Genomic DNA, 20,148 nt, shown 5'->3' with positions numbered 1-20,148 from the left:
ATATTATATTATTTCTCACTCTACCCCTATTAACCCACCTACCCCCTACACCATACAAAAAATAATTAAAAATTCAACCTTACTCTCCCCCGACCCCACCTCTTAACCCACCTCCCACTAACTATATTAAAATAATACCCCACTATCAATCACTACCTATTAAATTAAATAAGTCAATTCAAGTCCCTTAAACTCTGTGCCGATCAAACCGGGTCGAGTATTCCGGGACGGATGGAGTATTATAGATAAGGCTCTTGTGTCCTGTCATAGAAGGGTACGGCATGTGATACACACCCCATCTTTTGTGTTTTGTCAGTCTTGTTTTCAATAGTGCATGACTTGTGACCTCGGTGTATATTATAGATAGGACACATCATTTGTGTTTTGTCGTATAATTGATGTTAGTGATGTTGCCATACGATTTATGAGCTACACATGATTTAAATGAGCTACACATGAATAAGATCGTACAAATACTCCGTATGAATTAACTTGTACTTTGAAGACATTCACAAGTAATCCGTACTACATGTGAATTAACTTGTTATGATTCGTATCTAGGAAATTAACCGTCACATTTCCATAAGTTGGATTTTATTTACTTTTAAAAAAGAAAAATATACGAAAGCTAGTTGCGTAGGCATCCTCTATACAATCAACTTAGAATCTGTAGAGACTGTAATTTCAACGAATTTTTGTTACCCGTAACTCATTATCTAGGCAAGAAAATGAGAAGAATACGAAAGATAGAAATCAAAACCGTAAAGGCATCGAACAAAATTTCAATCTCGAGGTTTCACAAAGTATATTGAAAGCAAAAATTATGCCACAATATGTAATTATTCAGCTCAGAGCTCTTCTCAGTCATCTAACTCAGACAATAACATCATCACTGCATGACATCAATGTATCAGTAGTATGAACTACGAAGAGCTGTTGAAGTAAGAATCATATGTACTTCATTACAACTGCATACATGATTGAATGTGTATTACATAATTTATTCCTAGTCTACAAGATTAAACCAAAAGAACTTGACCACATCTCTGTCGAGTTCTAGCAAGATATTGTATCGTTTGTTCCTTCCAAGGATCATGCTATAATATTTGGCTTATATACAGTGGAATTTACAGCTTCATCTTAGAAATCAAACAACCCTTTCTCTCAGTGGCATCACCAGTTCACCACCAATTTTAGTACACATGACATTCTGCACAAAGGGGAAATATTTCAACAATTAATCCCCAAAGCGTGCATAAACAATCGTTTGTGTTTTTGATGAGGGGTGAGTGCGCAATCCAATTCCCCTAGTTTAAATATGGAAATAGAGAAAGGGGTTGGGAAGAGAATTACAGGGACACATTTTCATTCCCCTTTTAACAAACCAAATCCTCCCAAGAGAATCACAGGGACACATTTCGTCTACGACTTTGTTCTCTTCATCTTATTCTTATTGCTTATTAAATCAAACTAGATAAATTAGACCAGATCAGATCAGACTAGAGCATACCAGAATAAACACTCACAGAAAACATTCAGATCGGACCAAACCAGATCAGACTAGACCAGAAACTAGAAAAATAATACCAGATCAGGTGAAGACAACAAGGTCGTAGAAGCAATGTCACCCCACCACCCCCTCCATTCTCCACATTTCCCTTCCTCTTAATTTCTAACTATACCTTAGAGTGTAAGTCTAACACTTAATATTAAATTAACAATGTAGGTGTATTTTGCACACAGGGAAAAACTTACGTTCTGTTTTGGGATGGCACTCCCAACTTCCTGATCTTTCTGAATGCCAGCTAAGTGTGCATAGTAACACGCAAAAGAATTATATATGATGAGATGCTAAAACCTTTATACTTCATAGTAGAGTGTGAAGCAGAATGCAGCATAGCTTTCCATAACTTGAGAGATCAGAGGCCAGCTAGTAAACATCAAACCTGCAAAGTTTGTGGGCTGTTCTATCATTTGACATTCATTGCTGCAGCCATACTCCTTAGCTTCTGAGAAATCTCTGTAAATGATGGCCTATTGGCCGGGTCAGGTGCCCAACAGCTTTCCATTAAAGACTTCCATTCAGGATCGCACCACGTAGGGATTTGAGGACGCAATGTACTGTTCACTATACCACCTACAAGCAACATGCAACTTTCAACAACTACAGCATTGGCTATAATAAGAAGTTTAAACTCAAATTTCCAACAAAATGTTGCAAGGAAATACCAAATCCCATATTTCTATCGTGTAAATCAATTCTACTGATATTCCCAGTCAAATCAAACCAAAGTCTATGTACATCAAGGCAAGGAACGCGTATACTTTATACAGTGACAATGCATAAAGATGGCCCAAGGTGTACAGAGCTCCCCGAGCCTGGTGATGAAAAATCCAGTTGCTCAGGCATGTTGTTTTTTTGTTTTTTATTCTTGCCAGCACGACAGATGAAGCTTCTTATGCTGCTACTGCTGTTGACCGTGCTCTACGGAGATGAAAAGAATACCAAGGGATTTTGAACCATTAATTAAGGTTGTTATACTGTGTCTGGAACTCTGGATAACAAAATTTAGAGAAAGAAGAAGGGACTGGCGAATGGCGAATGGCAAAGAGGAAGAAGGTGAAACATTATTCTCCTGATTAAAAAACAAAAGGAAAAAAAAAGGTGCAATTCCTTTCCAGGTCTGGAAGAATTTGGTTTATAAGAAATGGAAGGATAATAATCCTTTCACCAATTCCTTATCTTCCTCTTCCCCAACCATCCTAGTTATCAACAAAACAAGGGAAAGTATGTCCTCCCTATCCCTCCTCTTACCTCCATATCAGAAATTAGAGATATAAAATAAAGATCAATATAATATGTTCATGTACTATGTTACTGGGCGGCTATTAGAGAATCTGATAGAAAGGAAAAATACAGAGAGGGGGCTGTGGCCACTATACTACTTCTGAATCCTCACATATTGAAGAAGAAGCTCTCAAGCTGGTGAACTCACTTATTCGAAAATGTTAACGGAACACACTGTTAAAGAGGGAGATAACAAATTCTACAAGCAATTTGCAGAAGAACCTTATGGCCTGTTTGGGAACAATGAAATCATTTGAAATGATGGAAATGGAGCAAATTAGGTGTTTGGCAAATTGAAGAATTTTGGAATTGGGTTTGATTCAAATCCACCTACCTTAAAACACTGCTCATAATTAAGAATTTCAAATTACACCCAAATCCTGTCATTTCCAAATTCTAATATCTAACTTCTCCCTCTTCCTAGAGCCTTTTCTACCACTCAAGCACCGTCAAACATTTCCACATTGTTGTCGTTGTTGCAGCCGGAGGTTGTCATCGTTCCTTCCTTTCGTAGGTAGCCACCATTCCGCCACCGTAAAGGGTTACCGCAAATCGTAATCAAATAAGCTGACAAGGCTATTAGATTTGTCGAAGTATGTTTTTCTCCAAATAAAAGTTTATGGTTTGGAATTAATTTCTTTCCTATCTTTTTCAGATCTAATGTGGTTGCTTATTTCTTTTCATGCTCCATTGTTGACCACCTTCAATTTTGTTAATTATGCCAGATTGGTGAATTTAACTTTTGTGGGCTTGTTATTTGGGAATATACAAGTAGTGTATCGTTAATAATGTAATCATGGAATTGAAATTCCACTTTCTTCCAAAACACGTTGGTGTAATTGAAATTTGGGAACTAAAATAACAATATTCTCCAGACATTTGATTTGGATTTCAATTTCCAGATTTCAAATGAAATCCAAGTTTCCAAACACTACCTTAGGTCATTAGTCGTGACAGGATTGCATAATACAAGAGCACTCTACTTCTAATAGGAATTTGATTCTTCTTCCAAAGCGGGTGTTAATTTCACTATAGACTATGAAACACAAAGCTGCAAGGACAAAAGAAACAACTGTATGTTGGGCCTGTTGGCACGTATAGCACTTCAGCATACTTCAATGGATCCATAGAAAAACAGTTAAACTAAACTTCTGAAGTTCAGTTGCCTTTCAAAGAATTAAGATATCTTTTTTCAGTCCTACATTCTGAAAAGGGACTTTCAAAATAATAAAGAATAAGATATCTTTCCTCGATCCTATATCTGAAAAGGAACTTTAATCTAACCAAACAACCAGCAGAAGAGAGTCAGCTTTTCACCGTAGTGGATATGACTCATCTGACACAGAAAAATTGATATGGTTATGAACGAAGATCCAGATTTATATCCAGTAATAGTCTTACTTGCAGCCTTTACAAGCTTTGTGTCACCATTCTCATGGGTTACTAAATCAGTTAGATTTTAATCAGAGGCATTGCATCATATTGGACATATGTGATGTGTAGCCTACGTGTTCCATACTCGAGAAGTCAAGACGCAAACAGTGTTATAAATTATGTGCAAAGGTATCTTTGTACAAAAAGCATCAATCTTCTTGCCACTCAAACTTACATAATTGAAAAGAAGGTAGAAAATTAACAATTATACTTGTGAAGCACATAAAGCTTCTACAAAAGTTACGTACCAATTATTGAAGCGCAATGCATATCTGAATAAGGTTCTTCCCCTGTGAGCAACTCCCACATTACGATCCCAAATGAATAAACATCAATCTACATCACATAAATGAAAGGTTAAAAGGTTAATATTGAGGAGAGGAATAAGAAGGGAACAATTCCAAGATTATAACAGTCACCTTCTCTGTCACCATGTTACTCTTTCCACTAAGCAGCTCAGGGGCCATCCAGGGTAAAGTTCCACGAACACCACCTGACACCAATGTATGCTGCTTCACCTTTGACAATCCCAGATCACCAATCTAAAAGGACATGGGAAACAGGTTAGATGTTACTCTACGGTCTCTACCTATCTTGATAAAATAGAGACAATTAGTGCAACACAGCCTCGACCATTTCTTCTTTTCTTTTTTTCTTTTATAATGCCTTGCCAATTTCCAATTTCCTGATTACTTGAAATGACATAAAGTAATGATTAGCACCAGAAAAGCCAAACAAGTAATTTCTATGACAAGTTCACCACCTTTCACTGCATAATTTAACAGATTTAGCTTGCTTTGTGCAGAAAAAGTAAAAAACTCTTTCTCGCTGATCTTCATGCAAGGCCCTATTCTGAAACTTCCTATAACCCCTACTATTTTTTTTTTTGATATATCCTGTAACCCCTACTAAAGAGAGCACTCACCCACAGTTCAGTTAAGCAGTTTGATGACCAAATTTAACCTGTTCTTGTGCTTCCTAAAGCAACATAACAAACACCGAGGGACGTCACCTAAGCAAATCCAGTACATCTTCATCTCAAACATCAGATATATGAAAAGGTAGCTAATTTTCTCTTGCACATTTAAATCCAATAGAATTCTTTTTGGATGCAGAAGCCGAACATGATGAGCAGTATGCACTCACTGTGATATAAATGTCTTGATTCACAAACATTTTTCTTTAAATGACATTCCTGATTTTATTTATCCAGTGGAAAGTATTTGAAAATCTTAACCTGACTTTCTGTATCACAAGTTATACAATGTACTTGGGGAAATATCTTGCTTAAATTTTGACGATGGGACTCTCAGTTTACAACCACATAACGCCATGACTATCATGATAAGGTAACATACACAAAATTCCACGATATGGATGTCACCTCCCTGCCTACTAAACTAAGCTCACACTGGCATGCTACCAAGATTAAGCACCATGCCTTTTTAGGGATCCAGCCACCTACAGAAAAAGGCAGGGGAAAAATACGAGCGATATAGGCTTAGACACTGTTTAAGTAGCTGTGACCCATGACACCCAGTGAGAACCACGCCACCGTTAAGGTTTGTGGAAGCCAAGCAACCTCACTCCTAACCAGCATGAGATAGTGTAATGAAAGCTTCTGGGATACTCACAATCATATCATATGAAATTATTGACCTTTTGTTAACAGGAATTAATTACAATACAATTTTGCAAACATATTATTAAAAAAAAAACGCCAGAATAATTTAAATGATCAGCATCTCTTGTTGGATTCGATTTTAGATGTACGGTTGTAAGCTTGGGCATGAGGCCCAGCATGGCCTTCTTTGGGCTTGTGTGGTTGACATGAGAATTTAATTCCCATGGGAAGTTGTACTTCAAGGGAAGTTACTTCCCTTGTTAAATTTCTAAGAATTTCCTTATGGCCTCTTTGGATACGGGCATTTCATTTGAAATGATGGAATTGGCCCAATTCAGCTGTTTGGGACTACAAATCATTTGGAATTGGATTTGACTCAATTCCATACCCTAAGTAAAACGCAACCCAAAACAAGAATTTGAAATTATTTTAAAATGCCTGTTATTTCAAATTCCAATTTGCTCAGGCCCTTATTTCTCTATCTACGATTCTACGACCACAACAGGTCAACAGCTGAACAAAGTCTTCAAATTCTCTCTCCTCAATTTCTCTTTCCTCCATAGATCACTTTCTCTTAATTTCACTCTCCTATTCAGCTTGTTCCTCCATAGCTCCTCATCTGCATCTTCTTCTCCAATACACTCACCTACCGAAAAAGACGACAAAGAAAGCAATGACCATGGCTAATTAGAGCTTGAAAAGACATAGTCCGTCATTAATTCGAGCTTGAAGAGGAGCCACCGCCATTAATTAATTTGATTTTGGAATAAAGAGAGATGATGTGAGAACAAAGAGCAGAGGAATTGAAGATAACAATTAACAATGACATTTATGTTCTTGTTTGAAGAGAGAAAATATGAGAATAAAGAGGGAAAATGAAAATGGTGGGTGAGAAATTGGGAGTACCAAAGAGTGAAGAAGAAGATGATGAATGATGATATATGAATCTCGGTTTTGATTTTGATTTTGTTTTTAAAATTTTCTTTTTTTTGAGATTGGAAAATTTATTTTGTAGCATCTTCAATAAATGCATCATATTTCAGAAGATCTAAAACTTCATTCTGATTCCTTGTTGATTATGTACAATTTGGTTATCATTTCCTAATTATTAGTTGCTGAGAATATTTTGAAATTAAAAGTTTCAATTTCTTCCCAAACAACATAGAGAATTTCAAATGATGGATTTGTAATTCTTGTTTTTCCCAAACAAATGATTTGGAATTCAATGTCAGTATTTGAAATGAAATAATTGAAATGATGCATTTGAAATCAAATCCATTTATCCAAACACTACCTCAAGTTGTTTAGTTGACAACATGGGAATTAGAACCTCCTATGAATTTTGATTGATCGGGGGGCTTCGTAATATACTACCCATGTTTTGTAGGAAGCCCAAATTCTTATGAATTCCAACTTCCCCAATTTTTACTTTTTATGTCAACCAAACAACTACCCAACTTACAAATTTCCACGAACTTCAACTTCCCCGTTTGCGTCAACTGAACAACCCCTTTGTATTAAATCCTGACCCCATTATAAAAATAAAATAATAAAAATTCCAGCTCTTAAGCAACAATGTCCCTTGATGCATGCTAAGCTACTAATGCTTTAAAGAGAAAGGAACTGAAAGGAAGAGGAATAAAATATACTTTTATTTTCCATTGTGTGGTTTGAGGGAAGGAAGTGAAAGGAAAGAAAAGAAAAGAAATTCAGTTTGACATCTTTCAATTTTCTTTTACCTTCCAAATTCATTCAACTTCGGGAGGAAAGGAGAGTGAAATTTAGGAAGGAGCTTTCCTTCCACTTCCTTTGTTTTCCTATCAAATACTATATACTTTATGAAAACAAACATGGGAAATGATAATTTAGGCCCTGTTCTTTTTGGCTTAATTTCTGGCTTAATTTCAGTTTCAGGACTTATTCGCAGTTCAGTTCAGGAGCATTCACTTCAGTTTAGTTCAGGAGCATTCACTTAATTTCAGTTTGATTCAATTCAATTTAACATAATAATAATAATATGATTTTTTTATTTTTTTTTTATTATTATTATTATTATTATTATTATTTTTAATTATTATTATTATTTATTTATTTATTTATTTATTATTAATACTATTTACTATTATTATTATTATTATTATTATTTATATTATTATATTTCTTATTATTTATGTTTATCTTATTATTATTATTATATATAACTAATTATTTATTATTAATTACCATAATTTATTATTTGTCATTTGTTATTATTTTTAGTAATTAGTTACGGATTACTAATTATTAATTATTTAGTTATTAATTATTTAGTTATTAATTATTAATTATCAATTATTATTAATATTTATCATTTATTATAATTATTTAATAATTAATTATAGATTATTATTATTTATTACATAGTTATTTAGTTATTAATTATTCTTTAGTTATTAATTATTAATTATTTAGTTATTAATTAACATTTTTTATTATTATTTTGTAATTAACTATAGATTACTAATTATCAATATTTATTATTTATTACTCGTATTTATTATCTATTGTTTATTTCAGTAATACTCTGTTCAGTTCTGTTCAGTTCAGTTCAGAAGCATTCAGTTCAGTTCTTTTCTTCTCCTTCCAATTCCTCTCTACCAAATAGGTCCTAAGTTGTTGGTTTGAAATCAATTAATAATGCATAAATCCTATATTTCCCATTACACTTTTACTTGAAAGGAAATTTTCCTATTACTTTACCTGTCAGTAAATGGCTCTGACTTTCTACGTACTTAAATTATTTTAAGACGCTTACTTTCAAATAAAGTAATTGATTTTTATCTCTGAAAAGTAAATGACTAAAACAGATATGGAAAATTAAATGATAGATATGGAGTGCTATTTAAATAAACTCTTCTTGTAAGTTGTAACCATGAGCAATAATATATATATTGTCCTCCTCCTATATTTTGTCTTCGCCCCTGCTGGTACATTAGGCCCTCAAAAGTTCAGATATATCCCATCATCCCAATACTAGAAGATGCACTGATTTCCCAAAAAGTCTTCAGCCTCTACGTATAGTTGTTTTAACAACAAAAGATATCTTCCTTTTTTCTCTATCTAAGTACTAGCAGATGATAAGATACTTCATACAAAATCTCCAGATAAGAAAGAACCCAAAGAGAAACTAAGGGACAAGCAATAAATAGAAAGCTTAGTATAACGAAATTCTTAGTTGCTTTGACTATTGGAGGCATCAAAACAAACACAGCTACAAAAGCACCGCCGTATAGATAAAGAAAGAGTTAGTAGCGCTCTCTCTCTATCTCTCTCTCTCTCTCTCTCTCTCTCTCTCTGGAAACCTTGTTACAAGAGCACAATTCACCAAGATACACAAGAAGCACATACCTTACAGACTGGTCGATGAGGATCCCTCATGTTGACCAGAAGATTTTCACATTTCAAATCAAAATGCACTATGTTCTTTCCATGCAAATACTCCATTCCAAATGCTGCATCCATAGCTATGATGAGTCTTTTACGGCGATCAATTGTTCTGTTCAGAAAGAAGAAATTTTTTTATTAAGTACTTCAGAAATACTCAAAGCAAATAATCAGTTATCTCGTTCCCCATCCAAAAGATAGAGTGCAAAATTTGTCAAAGTACAGCCTATAGTCATACACACTACAAAACAACAAGCTCAAAATACCACTGTTAAATCAGATGTAATTAGTTATCAGTAGTTCATTACCTGTCCTTCTTTCGCAAGTACTGTTTCAATGATCCATTAATCATGAATTCGGTGACAGTTGCTAAAGTCCCATCAGGACCATCACGTACTATACCGTAAAAGGAAACTACATTTGGATGATGCAATGAACTCAATAAGAAAGCCTCCTTCCAAAAGTCTGCGATCTATAATAAAACCATTAAATACGTCATCAGTTTCTCAGATAGCAAAATTCTAAGAACGGTAAACATGAAAATTAAGCCAAAATGTGCAGAAGCAAACTAAGGCTCTGCTGCTTTTTTTTACGGAAACACTTTCTCGGAAAATTATTTTCCTTTGTTTTATTAAGGGATGGAAAACAATTTTTCAAGGGTGGAAATCCACATTTTCCTGTCTACTCCCTTACATTTCTTTTTCTCTTCTACCATCTATCCTCTCCTTCCATTTCCTTTTTCTCACTAACTTTTCTTGTAAGGAACACACAAGAAGGAAAACTATTTTACAATTGTATTTTCCTTAGAAAATTGTTTTCCATGGAAAATCATTTTCGGTTGAAATTGTTTTCCATGGAAAATCATTTTTCGTTAGATTTTTTTTCCGCTGAAACAATGAAGCCTAAATAATCAAGCATACCTACAAAGAGATCCGCAGGAGTCACATTAAATATGGAAAAAGAGGATACTCTCTCACCCACGCCCTTAAATAAAGGAAAAAGAGGGTCATTTTAATTTATGATGCCAAAGTCTATCATCTTTGTACATTGACTTGTTAAAAAGAATAACATTCAAAAAGTTCATTAAGGTGTGTTTTGCAAAAATAATCTCACAAAATAGTTCTATAAATCTTTTACATAACTTCGTAAGGAAGAAATAATGGCCAAAGTATGACTCGGAATAATCCATATAAGTAACTTTTAGGAGACGGAAGATAATATTGCCTTAATGTGATTTTATAAAAAGACATTTTGACAAGACATGTGACCAAGGAAGCCGGAGGCAGGGAGGAGGAGGAACAAAGTTCGATAATAACTTGATATTTGCCCAATAACGTGTAGGACTGTAGGGTTTAAAGGAAATTCGAATGTGTACAACCTTACCCTTACTGAGTCTAAATAAAAAGAAGGATGTTTTTGAAAGTTCCACAGAAAAAAACGCCAGTAAGCATCATCTTTTTCTTACCTTTTTAGGGCAAAAGGAAAAAAACAAAGACATGCACCAATCTAATAAAGTTAGATATAATGGTTAACAGAAATGAAAGTTGGAACAAATAATAGAATGCCCAAGTAAAAATGTTACTATTTCCACTACAAAATAACCACTCCATAGAAATGGGGTATCTCGTCTCTAATTAGTCCAAATCCGTCATGGTTGAGGTGCAGTGGAGGGCTCCCTCAGATTTTGGTTAGATACGGATTTGAGACGGGAATAGGACATCACTGTACAAGTCGTCTCAAAAATATTTGAGACGGAATTTTGGCAACTCAATATACAATTTCATCTCATTATTATTTACAAACAAAATTTATAGTCCATCTCAAGTTTGAGATGCTTATAGTATCCATCTCAAAATCCAAATCTCTTAATCTATAATTCTGCAGTGTTCCTCTAAAGAGTAAATAGGATTTAAACGAACAAAGTAAAACTCAAATTATAAGTAATAGACTAATTGTAGTAACAAAGAAAATAACTGCCACAGTCATACTTAAATGAAGGTTTAAAATTTATAAATTTATAAATTTATAGACTTGAAAAAAACAGGTAAATATTATACTACTCCGTAACAGCAGTTTCTTCTCAATTTTCAATGTTAATTCCAAGTTGCTAAGTTTAAACCGAAATTTAACTAATTTGCCTATAAAAGGACGGTCTGAATTCTCAGTAGTAGTACTATCAAGCATAACCATGAACGGCTGAACTGAGGGTCTGAGGTTCCAGACTCATTGATTTGCTTCATTCATTATTGTTTTTCCCAAATGGACATCCCAAGTTGTGATGGAGAAGGTGGACAGAAGTTATTAATATATCACCACAGCATTTTACAATCAAACAATACTGATAGGAAGGAAAATGTAAAATAGGGATAACATACAAGGCGCTCTCTTTCAGACGGCCGTCCAGCAAAGCAACTGGCTTTAATTCTTTTTATTGCTACATCAGAACCCTTCCACTTCCCATGGAAAACAGCACCATATGTACCAGAGCCAAGCATGCGAATCTCTTCCAGATCAGCATTGTATATTATCTGAATAACAAGTTGGAAGAGTTTAGTGCTAGTAATGAGAGGAACCCCACAATCAGTAATTACAACAGCAAAAGGAAAAAGGTATCCCAGGGAATGACTTTTCAGTATAATGAATGCTAGGAAGTAGCATCATGTTTAATATGAACAGATGTATGCGTGTAACCAGCCAAAATCCTTATCTCGGTCAAGGCTCTCAAAAAAAGTGGCTTTTACAGTGTAAAATGACAAAGGCAAAGACCCATTGGCTGGCAGGACTGATGCTTGAAGATTTCTATATACAAAAGAGAAATTGCAAAAACAGACTAACAAGAGAAGAGACTGAAAAAGAAAGAACCTGAAGTCCTTGAGCAAGAGCTTCATCTTCAGCCTTTGTGTGCTCAATCTTAGAGGTATCAATGTTTTCATCAGATCCACCCTCAGAATTACCATCAACATCCTGTTACACAACTCATGAATTCCTCAAGTGAAAAAAGAAAACTCACATTGATGAAATCTAAACAAAAACAAGTCACACTGACCGGTGATGCTGTTTCATCAATGTTAGCAACTCTCGCAGTATTACAACCATCTTCTTTAGCTCTGGCTTTAACCCTTTCAACACTTTCCAGTTTAGCTTTCTTGGCAGACGCCACCAATTCAGGCAAGAAACTCAAGTCTGCCTTTTCTGTTGGTAGACAAGTATTAGTTTCTCCAAGTTCAATACCACATTTAATTTCTTCAGCAGGCTTTGTGTCATTTAACTTCATAGCATTAAGTGATGTCACGGTGGAATGCTTCTCTGCATTATTGTTTTGTTCAGTACAGATGAAACCGTCTACATCTAGGAGCTCGGCTTTTCTCAAGGGAATAGTTTCATTTAATTCATGATGGTTACTTCTTTCATCTGACGGGACGCCGGCATTACCAGCATCTTCTCTTTGTACTGAAGTGTGATCTCTGGCACCAGAAGACAGCATATTCTCATTCATTATAGTTAGCTCAGTAGGCCTTGGAATATTACCCATATTAGGTGTATTTCTTGAAGGATCTTGAGGAAATGTCGGATGAACTTCCTGAAGAGGAGAACCCGCACTCAATTTTGAAAAATGGCCGTAAGGACTTTCTGGTGTAGCTAATCCTTCGACTCCTAACCTACTCCTGGAAGACTCACCCCAAGGACTTTGATCAACTCCAACGAAGAATCTGGGACTAGCTTCCACATTTGCCCTAGGAACTACTGGACTAGGAATACCATTTCTCAGCTGAAGATTAGATGGGTCATACACTGGAGATACGTGCACCGGGGTAGGAACATTCCTCCACGTTGTCTGTGCAGACGGGTGGCTGTTTATTACTTGGTGAGGAATATCTGTACCATAAGAATAGGGCAAGTTTGCAGCATGAACACCTCGATCCTCTAACGGAACATGAACTTGTGAGCCAGCAGCAACAGCTTGGTTGTGGAAAACCTCACCTCCCAATTCAGCACCAGCTCGGATGTAGCGGGGATCTTCAAGGGGGACATAAGGTTTTGGCACTAGGTGCCCCTCTGGTAAGTTGCTGGGTCTCATAGCTATACTTGCACCAGAACCATCTAAGTTGTAATGTTCACTCATCCTTCCAACTCCAGGAATGCTATGCTGCAATTTTGGATCCGTGTTCAACATAACAGGTTCCCTATTCGGAAGGCATTCAACACACTGATTTCCAACATGAGGGAACCCATTTGCAACAGTTGACTGTTCCACGTGACACTGGCCTTCAGCCTTCCAGTGATAGTCAGAAGAAGTTGGATTCCTTTGAAAAGTCATCTTGCATTGCTCACATACGCTTGGTCTATCCAGAACACTATGTCCATTAAGTATGTTGCCAGGAAACCCAGCCCTGTCCATAGGCGGCATTCCACCAGTGGGAACCCAGGCAACATTGTCAGAGTATTGTTGTTGAGGGTCAAATGGGATTTGACTATTTACTTGTTGAAGAGTAGTAGCATCATCTGGCATCCTATCCACACATTTATCAGGCATTTCTTGAAAAGGCATACGATAACGAGCTGATGACGGTGAAGATGGATATTCAGTGAACGTGCGTGTATCATGAGGCCCAGCGCATCTTGGGGAATAAAATGCCGGACTCCATGGAGCTTGAGCTTCCTCAGTATACCGTTGTGCAGTAGGACCTAAATGTTGCCCTGATCCCATAGTAGGAATAGCAAGCTGCCTTAAATTATATTGTGCCATACCCATATCAAAGTTCCTCTGATTATGCACACTTCCCTCAAGATTCAACGAATTAAACAGCTGATCAGCAATATGCAACTCATCAACAGGAGTCATAATTGGGGAATCATTAAGCTGTTGTTGTTGTTGTTGTTGCCTCGTATAGTCGGGGGACTCACAAAGGCTATTCAAAGCATCCACATACCGTCTCTCGGTATCCCTTTCATCCCCTCCTCCATCCATATAATGCATTGACACATCCTGCTCCGGATGAGAAAACAAGAAAATCCTAAGCCTTGTAAACCCATCCCCTGACCCTAACTTATCATACTCCTCCATCATATTAGTAACATCATCATCATTAACAACCGAAACAAGTGCATCAAGGTCCTCCTCTGGCTGCTGATACTTTAAAATCGCAGTTGACTCATACAGCTCCCGCATTCTACCCATCAATTCCTCGTACCCTATATCACGTGGCACACTCACAATCCTTGTCTCTCCCCCTACATACCTAAGCTTCCCGTCCTGAGGCCGGGGCAATATACTCCCCCCAAAACTACACAGAAACTTCACCCTAGGTGACACCATTTCATCATTCCCTAAATTCCCCATATTATTATTATTATTATTATTACTAGTAATGATACTATTACTATCCATTCCAATAAGAAGAGCTTGACTTAGCAACTGATTACATTCAATAAACAATAATGACTCTTCTTCCTCCAAACATTCATCCCCTTTATTACACATTAGATTCATCCAATTCCAAAACTTTCACCATTGAACTCAACTAAACAACCAAAATTACTCTAATTTCCACGATAATCTCAAAATACAAAGTTAAAAGCGTAAATTAAACAGAAAATTCCGAAATCAAAATACCTGAGAAGCGGAAATTCGGATTGTGCAAACCCTAAAAAGTACGAAGATTTTTGAGAGAATTAAATTATTGTCGTCATCATCGTCAATAATTCTATCATCAACACCAAACAAAATTGAAACTGAAAATCTTTCGTCTCAATTTAAAAAAGCATTTGAGAGGACAGAGAAAGTTGAAGGTTTTGATGATGAAGGAAAATGGTGGTGGTGATGATAAAGGTGATAATTGGAGGAGAGAGAGAGTACCGCCATAGCTTCCTCTCGCATCGTTCGCTCGTCGCTTATGGTGGTTTTTATTTTATTTTTTATTGTTTTTTAATTTTTTAAAAATTTTTTAAATTAATTTTGATGTGAGATGAATGAAGGTGTGAGAAGATGCGATGCTTTTATGCCAGGCAGGGACACACGTGTCACTACCTGGTTTACTGGAACCTTTTAGGTACTTTTTGAATCTCGTTCACTCGCCTTTTAGCGCGTCATAATAAGCTGATTCATGATTGGTGAGAATGGCGCGTGGGAATTTGCGTCATCAGTTGCCACTCTAATTTGGCTGAGTTGGAGTTAATTGGTTTTTTTGTTCTGTTGTTGGGAATGAATTTGGTCCATAACGAATTGGTTCAATTTTTAGAAAGTTTGAAAATAGTGTAAATGCAAGCAAGCAACATAGGGATGGACAATTTGGGTAAAGAATATTCGTTTTTGGTTCCACGGTTGAGTTTTCAAGCTTATGGTCATTATGGAATGTTTGAATAATTGACGGCTATCTGTTACGAAGTACTCCGCAGATGATTGTATTAGTTGTACTCCCTCCGTTTCATAATGATGTTCCAATTTAGGTTTTTGAATCTATTACAAACTTTTAAAAAAGACCGCTTGATCGGTCAGACCGCGGGTCCATTCGCGGGTCGAAGAATTCGTGGGTTTTAATTCGCGGGTCATTTAAATATTTATTTTTCACCCATTTTCGAAGCCCTCATTCTCCCTCTCTCCTCAAACTCTCTGCCTCCCTCTCTCACTACTACAAATTCCGCCTGTTATTGACGCTTTTTTGACCATTTCTCGACGATTAAATGCGTCTAGAAATTAGAGTCGAGAAAATTAGAGTGGAGAATATCTCGACGCTTTCAGGCGTCGAGAATGAAGACGCTTTTTGGCGTCCACCTCTATTCTTCAGCGTCGACAGCTTCGACACTTTTAGCAGTCCACAAGGCTTTCCCGCTTTGCCCACCCTTTTCCGATTCAATGTCCTCGACGCTGACAGGCGTCCATGTTTTCTTCAGGCTAGACGGTTATAAGCGTCCACAACACTACTACAAAACCCGCTGTTTTATATATTGTCGCCTAAAAGCGTCGAAAACTACTCTAACCCGCCATCTACAATTCATCTTAGTGCCAAGATCCCCACGCAAAAAAGCGTCGACAAATAGACAATTTTAATATAAAAAAAACACTGCTATAACAAGCTAGCTGTAGCAGCTTGCATAGCAGCAATAGGGAATATTTTTAAGTTAACTTGTTTTACTTCCAAAAATATCAGTTACACGGGTATGCGTACATCAAAACTCCCTCACATATAAAACCTAATACTTTGCAAAAAATTATCTATCAAAAAATACAATCAATGAACAACGGGGCGTCAACTCAATATAGAATCCCAACTTTCTCCTTTCTAGCAACCTCGGCTTTATGCATGGAAGTTGTGCATTTCTCTTATAAAAGAATCTTCATGGCTCTCTTTCACATTTCTCTGCAAATATCCAAATATCAGATGAGTATCACAGTTCTCGAAATAATAAAACTAACATATTTTCCATTATGAAACACACAACACACTCAGAGAGCCCAGTACCACATACGGAGTAATGGTCAAGACAATCAATGGACGATTGGACGAGACAGAAATATATATCATACGATTATGCAAGTGTATTAAAAAGACAAAAGAACATTCCCTCAAAAAAAAAAGGACAGAACATAAAAATAAAACAAATAAAACTGAGAAGTCTTCCTAGCTCTCCAAGTAGTTATGGGTAATTGCCAAACCCAAGTATGCATAAGTAAGCAGAAAATATAGAGTGGAAGAGAACATGGAAAAAGATACGGGCGAGTACATATGAATGTTCTTTTCATCACCAATGCACTCTCGTGTTTTAAAGTTCTTGTTTCATGATTAACCGGTTTAGCACAAAACTTATATCTAACAGTTAAAGACAAGAAAATAGATAACATTTAGAAAAAAAATCGACCAAAAGATAAGTACTACCAACCTCTTGTTATTTCTTTGCAGCAGAATAAAAACCGGGCTGCCGATCATTACGTTGATAATCAGATCTAAATTCTTCTTCACCTTCCATGCTAGAGACGCTGCTATAATCACAGTCACTGTTATCATCATCATATTCAACATCCTCTAACTCATCATTTCAAGTCCAGTGAACTGGTAATCTATATGTCATCTACTAAGAAGCCTTTTGTTGTATGATAAAGATATCATTTTTGTAAAGAGACCAACATCCAGCTGCAATAAAAACAAAACAAAGATTAGGTGCTTTTTTGTTTACAAAGAGGAGGCCACACACTGGAGTTTTACATCAGTACTTGCATGGAATTTAAAAAATCAAGCAGGATACATTAGAAAAAGAAATCGACAAGCCACATTAATGAAAAGGCTTAATGAAATGATATTATTGATTTTGCACCCAAAAAAATAAATATGTAACTAAGTGAATACATATGAATGATTTCTATGTGTACCAGTGAATGTGCTTCAATCTGTTTGGGTAGCACGGTGGATTATTTCCTCAACAAGATGGAAAAGCGGTCTGACATCAACATTACGAGCATCAGGGATGTGCAGTTCCTTAATCTGTTTGGAGGGGGCATGATCATCAGTGAGACAAGAGATGATTATATGATGTGGAGTACATATTTATAGAGCTCTAGATACTTCAAAGTTCGAACTATACAGTCGCAAGTGAGATATGAGCTAAGTTAATTCTTATAAGAACATGAGGCATTGTTTCAATATTCTAGTGTTATCTGACTGCAAAGAAAGCATGCTACAAAAGCTTAATATTATCACCATGTCAATAATACTATTACAGTAAAACTCAAAAGAAAAAAGAAACAACAAGAGATAAATAAAGGTATTTCATGAAGTTCTAAAAATTGATGCTCTAAACTATGCAATATGAAAGCAACTCAATGCAATAGACCCGGTACCTCAAGTCTGAATATTATAATTAGAAAAATTCCCAAAATTTTTCATTTATATAGTCTATAGATTGAAGGATACTAATATATATTCAGCAAATAAATTAAAATTACCCTTCAATCATTTCATTACATTTCCACTGTTCTTCATCGTATCCCCAGACAATAAGAAGATCCCTAGCATATCGCATGAAGCAATTATAATAGCTCCCTTGTCTCCTGGTCCAATACATTTTTTGTGAATTCAAGTATAAATTCAAATTAATTAGATAGTAGTCAATTGGAAAAGCAACATCATAAAAAAGTCAAGAAACAAGCAAACAACAGATTAAGAAGTAGGACACTACTCAATTTTGTCGTGCATATTACTTTGAATCTATTTAATTAGAAAACATCTTATGCCTTAAACCAAGAAGAACACAAAAGAAGAATGGGGCCATTTTAAACCATGAAGATCTTGTGGAAGGACTCCATTTGTTATCAGACTACTCTTGCTTCTGGACCCTTTGTTCTATTTCCTATCATGAGTCTTTTCATTTGGTTCAGTTGGAATATTTCTTTTCTCCAGATTCTATTGAAGAAGAATTGAGAAATATGGTGTAAAACTTTTTGTCGTTACTTCACATGCCTCTCTATTTGAAATAAGTACTAGGTTCATAAGTCATGAAGTCTTATCAAATTTTTCATTGGAAGACCGGGTAAAGAGGAATTAGCGAAGTTGATTGTTTCCTAGTTTGGAGATATTGACTTTGTTAGCATGTAGAGGAGGGACATGCTGACCCTGAGATTGAGTTCAAATTTGGTTTTAGATGGTTCAGACTGTAATGTAGACCCTGGTTAGACATCATACATAATAGGTATACGTAGCTTAACAAATTTGGTGTTGGCTAACATATGGTTTAAGCGTTTAGCTATTAAGGTAGCAGAATTTAAATCATTTCAGCTGGCACTGTTTTGCCAGAAGTGGACTTTTAATATTCCATGAGTAACTAGTATCGAAACAGAGAAGTAATATTTTACCTACTCATGGTGTTGGGGATTGATATAATCTTGTGCTGGAATTATGATGGTTGAGGTCAAACTTTACCTATCCTATTGTTGTTGACTTGTTTAAGAGGGTTGATTTCTTGCATATAATGTCTAGAATCGATTTACTAATATAAAATCTGGTTTTTAGTCGGAAAATATAAATCTGAAAGAAGCTATTAATAAAAACTGAATAAAATGGAACACATTGAAAAACCAGAAGTCTAACCTCCATTCCTCGTAAAAAAAAATGGGAAAGAAAACCCAAAAAATACCCAAATAACAAAAGTAAAACGAAACAACTAATTGAAGAAGCTGGAAGATGGGAAGAAAATCGAGAAAATGAAACAATTACCAAAGGAATTGGAATCAAGAACTGGAATAGCAAGATCCGAAAATAAAATCGATTCAAGATGAATAATTAAATGAAACCCTAGAAATTCTGAAATTCAGAGGAAAGAAATAATCTAAAATTCATTATTCGAGCAAGAAATTTAACGAAACATATTCTAAAAACAATCAAACATAAAATATCGACGATAATTGCAAGAAATTAAAAATTCAATTTAAAACATGACATTCAATAGTTTCTAGGTACCTTGGGAATTCCAACACAAGGAAGCGAAATTGAGTACGCAATTCAACCAAAGTTATGGGTTTATCGCCGCTCTAGCGCATGAAGGAAGAAGAATATGAAAAATCCAATTAATAAAGATAACCAGATCGAGTTTAAGAATTGAAAGAAAATAAATCATCAAAGAAGCTAAGAATTTGCGGGACAAACCTCATATTTTCCATGCAGTTTTTGTTTCCTCACTCATCTCCTCTAATGCTTTTTTACGAGCTTCCCTTGCCTGCAAATAATGATAAACATTAAATGACAGAAATTTATAATCACAATACACTCTCAAAGCAAGTATAGTCCATCACATACCTCCCGATTTGCCTTTTTAGCTTCCCGTACTTTCT

At 35.7% G+C, this 20,148-nt stretch overlaps 1 protein-coding gene across 3 annotated transcripts; it reads right to left on the bottom strand.

Annotated features, from left to right (window-relative positions):
- Window positions 1-747: 747 nt before the first annotated feature.
- Window positions 748-15,294, bottom strand: LOC110805208 (uncharacterized). Of its 3 annotated transcripts, XR_008927775.1 has the most exons (10): window positions 12,376-15,294; window positions 12,192-12,293; window positions 11,705-11,857; window positions 9,638-9,801; window positions 9,294-9,441; window positions 4,702-4,824; window positions 4,531-4,618; window positions 1,947-2,137; window positions 1,756-1,805; window positions 748-1,210 (listed from the first exon to the last, which is right to left on the bottom strand). XR_008927775.1 is itself a non-coding variant. In XM_056836740.1 (9 exons), the coding sequence occupies exons 1-8, from the start codon at window positions 14,818-14,820 to the stop codon at window positions 1,971-1,973; spliced, it is 3,390 nt and encodes a 1,129-aa protein (XP_056692718.1). In that variant the 5' UTR covers window positions 14,821-15,294; the 3' UTR covers window positions 748-1,210; window positions 1,947-1,970. The 3 variants fall into 3 exon arrangements, 1 of the variants encoding a protein (XP_056692718.1); XR_008927774.1 differs by having other exon boundaries at window positions 1,756-2,137; XM_056836740.1 differs by lacking the exon at window positions 1,756-1,805.
- Window positions 15,295-20,148: the final 4,854 nt, after the last annotated feature.

The sequence above is a fragment of the Spinacia oleracea genome, chromosome 2 (genome assembly GCF_020520425.1).
Source record: "Spinacia oleracea cultivar Varoflay chromosome 2, BTI_SOV_V1, whole genome shotgun sequence".
NCBI classification, from domain to species: domain Eukaryota; kingdom Viridiplantae; phylum Streptophyta; class Magnoliopsida; order Caryophyllales; family Amaranthaceae; genus Spinacia; species Spinacia oleracea.
Note: the sequence above shows the minus strand (reverse complement) of the source record. Positions and strands in the feature narration are given on the sequence as shown.

Excerpts from the sequence above, each read along its gene's own strand:
- LOC110805208 (XM_056836740.1), bottom strand. The coding sequence starts at position 14,820 with ATGAATCTAATGTGTAATAAAGGGGATGAATGTTTGGAGGAAGAAGAG. Across the intron at positions 12,294-12,375 it reads TTGATGAAACAGCATCACCG|GATGTTGATGGTAATTCTGA; the intron begins GTCAGTGTGACT and ends GTTGTGTAACAG. Across the intron at positions 11,858-12,191 it reads CTCTTGCTCAAGGACTTCAG|ATAATATACAATGCTGATCT; the intron begins GTTCTTTCTTTT and ends CTTGTTATTCAG.